This window comes from Panthera uncia (assembly GCF_023721935.1).
Source record: "Panthera uncia isolate 11264 chromosome A3 unlocalized genomic scaffold, Puncia_PCG_1.0 HiC_scaffold_11, whole genome shotgun sequence".
In the NCBI taxonomy this organism is placed as follows: Eukaryota; Metazoa; Chordata; class Mammalia; order Carnivora; family Felidae; genus Panthera; species Panthera uncia.
In genome coordinates, this window is record NW_026057578.1 from 27,384,067 (window position 1) to 27,389,572 (window position 5,506).

General features: G+C 57.0%; 1 protein-coding gene across 1 annotated transcript in view; it reads right to left on the reverse strand.

Moving 5' to 3' along the window:
- Nucleotides 1-516: 516 nt before the first annotated feature.
- Nucleotides 517-5,506, reverse strand: part of RSPO4 (R-spondin 4) — a 35,801-nt gene continuing 30,811 nt past the window's right edge. The window contains exons 4-5 of the mRNA XM_049651016.1: nt 4,476-4,661; nt 517-2,070 (exon numbers count right to left, since the gene is read on the reverse strand). Of these exons, the coding sequence (XP_049506973.1) occupies nt 1,967-2,070; nt 4,476-4,661 (290 nt within the window). The 3' untranslated portion in view covers nt 517-1,966. The remainder of the gene's footprint in view (nt 2,071-4,475; nt 4,662-5,506) is intronic.

Consider the following 5,506-nt stretch of genomic DNA (forward strand, 5'->3'; position numbering starts at 1 on the left):
TATTCGGGCAACGGCTTCTATCTGGTCAGGCCCCCTCTGCATCCATCAGATTGGGTGAGGCGGGGGGGGGGGGGGGGGGGGGGGGGGGGGGCGGGGGAGAAAAAAGGCGGAAAGCCCACAGGCGGCTAGTGGCAGGCTGGGACTTGAACCTGGGCCCCCAGTGCTAAAGCCACTCTCACCAGCAGCCCAGGGGATTGAGATGGCTCCTTAGGATGGTCGTGCCTCCTGGGCCTCCCCGGCCCCTCCTGTGATTCATGGGGCCGAGAGGTGCTGGGGGTGGGGGCCGACAGTGCTACTGTCTTCTGTCTGTGGCTAAGCCTCCTTCTTGAGAGGAGCCTGGGGGACTGTGGGCCCCTTCTCTTCTTTCAGCACCCCCTTCGTCCCCCACACACCCAGGCCCTCTGCGCATTCCAGGGAAGACCGCCCCACATGGTTTAGATTCGGCTACTCCAAACTCATCAGCATCATGGTTTTGTAACACCCGCCTGATGCCCAAGAAGCACTTGCAAATTTCTTTTTTCTTTTCTCTTTATTAAAAAAAAAAAAAAAAGTCGGGATCTTGAAACAACGACAATAGAGCATTTCAGAGGCACAAACTTTGCAGAAGAGAAGCTGGTAGTCTGGCCAGGCAAGGAAGGGCTGTGGCTGTCCTCAGGGAGGAGGAGGGGAGCTAGGAGTGAGGGTGGGCCTTTGGGGGGTGTTCAGAGGGTGTGCCAGGCAGAGGGAAGCCTGCGGGTGGACACTCTTGTGGGGTGGGGGAGTGCTACTTTGTCCCTTTCAGCCTCTCTTCCAGCCTGCACACACCCCGTCCCCAGGCCACCCCAGACCCTCAAAGCTCCTAGCTACTGGACCTTCTCAGTTCAGGCCAGCAGGTAATGCCAGGGCAAGCTGGGAGCCCCCCTTCTGGAGAATCCGGGAGGCCAAGGAGGAGGAGGTTGGTACCATGATGGTGGAATGACAGGCAGTGAGAACAAACCCACTTCTCAACTAGGTCTAACTGGAGACCCACCCCCCCCCCCCCCACAATGTTCTTCCTGCCGGGTGTGTGAGGTTGTCACAGTGAAATACGAGTGCACAGGGTTCAGTGGTGGCATGGCGGAGTGGGAGAATCTTCCCTCGCTCCTGCCCCTTCCCTTGCCTTCCTTCATCTCCTCTCCAAAGGCCCCCAGAGTTGTGCCCTGCAGGGCAGCCAATAAGTAAAAAGTCTAGCACCTGGGTTCCCTGGGTGACCTTGGGCAAGTCCCTTCTTGGGCCTCAGTTTCCCCATGAGTACAACAGGGGGCTCCAGGGTGGGGAACAGAGCAGCCTGGATAATCTCAAAATTCCTTCCAGCTTTGATGGCCTCTTCTGGGGCTTCCTATGCGAGCTGGTGACCAAGGGCCGTGGAAATGGCCTCCAGGGATTGGCCTGAGCAGGGGGCACTCACAGCCCTGGGTTCTGGGGTCTCCTCTGGAGCAGAAGCGGGGCTGTCCGGACGCAAGCAGCCTGCCTGTACTGCGACCTGGGCCCTGCCCTTGGAAACCCCTTCTCTGCGAAGCTGGGGTCAGGACAAGGTCAGAGTAAGGCCTAGAAAAAGTGGTTTGCTTTCTTTAAGAAGTAGATAGAGCATCTGGGGAGCAAGGCACAGACAGTCGGTCTCTCAAAGTGTGTGTGCGTGTGAGTGTGTGTGAGAGAGAGAGGGAGAGAGAGAAGAGACACAGAGGACACGGTGAAGAACAGGAAGGAAAGCAGGGGAAAAGGAAAAGAAAGGCAGGTAGATAAAAGGGAAATGAGTAAGAAGGGAGAGGATTAGAGGGAGGGAGGAGAGGAAGAGAGATGAAGGAGTATCAGAAAGAGAAACAGGAAAGGTGGAAGGGCACAGGGACAGAGGGTGGGGAGAGGCAAGGACAAAGCAGCAGCAGCAACCGCGGTGGAAAGGGCTGGAGCGGGAGGCACGGGGCGCTGGGGGCTGCAGCTCTGGGGCTCCTCAGGCGGCCGGCTGGCGGGGCCTCACGTCCAGCGTGCGGTCCAGCCTCCTGTCCTTGCGCGGGCGCCCGTCTCTCCGGCCCTTCTTCTGGCTGGGGCTCTTCTCTGCACCGAGAGCACAGGGTGTTGTTTCTGAGGCCATTCGGGGCCCCGGGAGGCCTCTCCATCCTTCCAGACGAGGGTGGGCCCCCCACTCCCCCTGAGCGGGGCTCAGAACCACCTTTGGGTGCTGACCTTACAATCACTCCACTTTGGAGCGTGGACTGCGGGGGAACCTACCCGACATGGACCACTGCTCCCACTTCCCTAGCGGGTGAGGAGGGGCACTGACTGGCTGAGGGCACCCCCGCCCCCACCATGCTGGGCATCTGGCCTGGCCAGGCCCAGAGGTTCGCATGGGGCGAGGGGGCCAGTCAGGACTTAGGGCGGCCTCGCAGGGGGTGCCCATGACCCTCCTGGGGGCACTCACTTTGCAGTTTACAAGGCTTCAAGCTGGAGACTCCATACCTTTTTGCCCGGGTCCCGGCACCAGCTCCCCCACTCACCTTCGGGCCCCAGCTCTGGCCTCAGACGACGAGGACAGTAGCATTCAGCCAGCACCCCTGCATGCAGCCACGTCCTGCAGGTGTGGGAGCAGGCACGGCCCCACCGCCCCCATATGACAGTCTGTGCTATGGGGAGGGATGGCCTGGCCTGCAAACCCCAGACCTACCTGGGAACCTTGACCCTACTGTACCCCCAGTCCCCCAACCCTGCGGCGGGGATGAGTTTCTAGCAGAAACATCTGATTCGTCCCATTTCTCAGATAAAGTGACTGAGGCCCAACAGGGACCTTGCTTGGCTGGTGACATAGTCTGGGTTGGACTTCCTGGTGTCACTTTCAAGTGGCTCCCGGCTCACGTGGAGGAAAAGACCACACCTTCTCCCCCCAGCCTTCCTGCCTCCACTTACCCCTCAGGGCAGATTCTGGGTCATCCTCTTAGATGAGGCTGCCCACCTCTGGGCCTCCCTTCACCCACTCCTGAACCCTTAGGGGTTGCTTAGGCCAGGCTCCCACTCTAAACTCCGGGGCTGGTTGTGTCAGCTGAAATGACATAAGCATCTGGGGGATGAAGGGTGGCCACTGCCTGAGTGGCTGTGCCAGCTTTGAAGGTAGGAGGGTGGGGTGAGTGGTGTGGGGTCCCCAGCCCTTCCCTCTGCCTGCCTGATACTGGCCCACCTTCCTCCCATCCACCCACCCATCCACTCCTCAACAAATGTTAACTGAGCACCTGCTGTGTGCCAGGCCCTGTTCTAGGCCCTGGAGAGGCAGCCGTGAACAAGGCAGACAAAGACTCGGCTTTCACCGGGGATCGCATTCTAGTAAGGAAGACAGACACTAAACAAGGCAGCACAAGAGTGTGTGCCATCATTTTGGGAGGAAGTAAGCGCTGTGACACCACGGGATGGCGGTCCCAGACACGGGTGGTGTCTCTCAGCAGGGGCAGTCGTGGAGGGCCTCTCTGCGGAGGGGACTTTGAGCTGAGCCCCGGAGGATACAAGTAGCTCACAGTAGGGTTGTCGTGAGGACGAAAGGCATCGGTTTACAGAGCACTGACCACAGGACCCAGCACATGAATGTTTGCTGCTGTCATTCATTCTTCATTCATCATCATCATCATCATCACCTATGGGAAGACATTTCCTCTCTCTCTGTCCCTCCATTGCCAATCACCACCAGCAATCATGTGCCGTGACAGGCGTGGCCAAAGTATCAAGTGTTGTGGAGAACTTTCCGTCTGTCCGTCTGTCCTTGTGGGTGTTTTCGCGGGCCTGGGGTCTTAGTTTCCCCAGTCCCCTCTCAACCTCACCCTCTGTCCCCGGCCGCCCAGCTCTGCTGTCTGCACTCCCAACCCAGACTACAAGTGCTCCTGAAATCAGGCGTGTCCCTGGGCTCGAGTCCTGGCCCCACCACATGCCAGCTGTGTGGCCCCCCGTGACCTGGCTCCGGGTTCCTTACACTGAAGCGTGACTCTAGATTCCTCTTTGCACACAGACCTACGTTTGGATCCCAGGTCCACACTTTCCTAGCCGCATGACCCTGAGGCAAGTGACAGCCTCTCTGGGCCCCGATCTCCTCTCTGTTGAAGGGGGATGGTAACGATTCCACACCATCGAGTCATGGTGCAGATTAAATGACCCGAAGGTGGAGAATTAGCACACTGCCCACGGCAATAGCAGATGCACAGTTAATGCTGGCCCCCTGCGCATTATTGCTACTCACTGTTCACGACGTACCTACCACCCTCCGCGGCCTCTCTTCTCTTTAAGTCAGTGGCTTTAATAGCTGGGACTGACCCCAGCCAGGAAGGACACCGGGGCGGGCGATGCTTAGCCCATGGGAAGGAATGGCTACTCTTGGACTTTCGGGCAGCTTTACAGGCACTATTTGGGCAGGCGATGTCCCCAGCTGCTCAAAGTCCCCCGTGGGCCCTGCCCACTGCAGCCCCGAATGCCGGCCTGGTGCTCACCTGCTGGGCAGGGCCTCTGGATGGGACATTTCCGTGACTCCGACAGCACCTGGCAGGTATCTGCCTCGTCCTTCCCAGCCCGGCCGGCCTCCCGCACCCGGGTCTCCAGGCCCCAGGCCGAGCCACAGGTCTTCCCGTTGTGCATGCAAGGGCTCCAGCTGCCCCAGGGGCCCAGCTCACATTCTTCTGTTGGGTGGAGACAGACAGACAGACAGACAGACAGTTCTGGTCAGCTGGCAGTGAGTGTCCTTCAGATCCAAAGGCAGGGTCTGAGGGGTCCTGTTCCCCGAACGCCGTCTCCACATGCAAGGGGTTTGTAAGCTCTCGCAAGGGGTTTGTAAGCTCTCACAAGGAGCAGAGGGGAGACACTTAAATATCTATTTATGAAAGCCCGGGATGGGTGCTAGACTAAAGCATGCCCAGGCCAGATGCGGGGGGGAAGGGGGTGGGGGGTGACCACTGGCTCTAGAGGGGAAGACTTCCCCTAGGAGATGACAGAGGGGCTAAAGGGAGAGGAGGTGATCCAGTGGAACCGGAAGGAAGCACCATGAGGGTAGGTGTGCACAGCCCTGGGGGCCTGGCAGACCGTGTCTGAGGGATGGCAGCTAGAGCAGGGGCAGGGTGAAGGCTGGGAGGAGGAGGGCCAGGCGAAGAGGCCAGAAGGTCTGCTGGGAGGCCCTCAGGGCCGAGACACTGCTTCGACCTTGATCATGTGCCTTTGATGGGCTGTGGAAGGTGGAAGCCGTGCAGTGCTGTTGTGAGGAAAAATGAGGTCATGGGACATGAACGTTCTCAGTAGGAAACAACTTTAAAAAAACCCATATATATATATATATATATATGTACATATATATCAAATCATATCATATATATATGAATCAAATGTGAACATATATATTTTTTATATTTATATATTTATAATATATTTATATATTTCTATAATAAATATAAGTATATAAATATATAAATATAAAATATATATATATATAAATATATAAAATATAAAATAGAAATATTATAAATATATTATA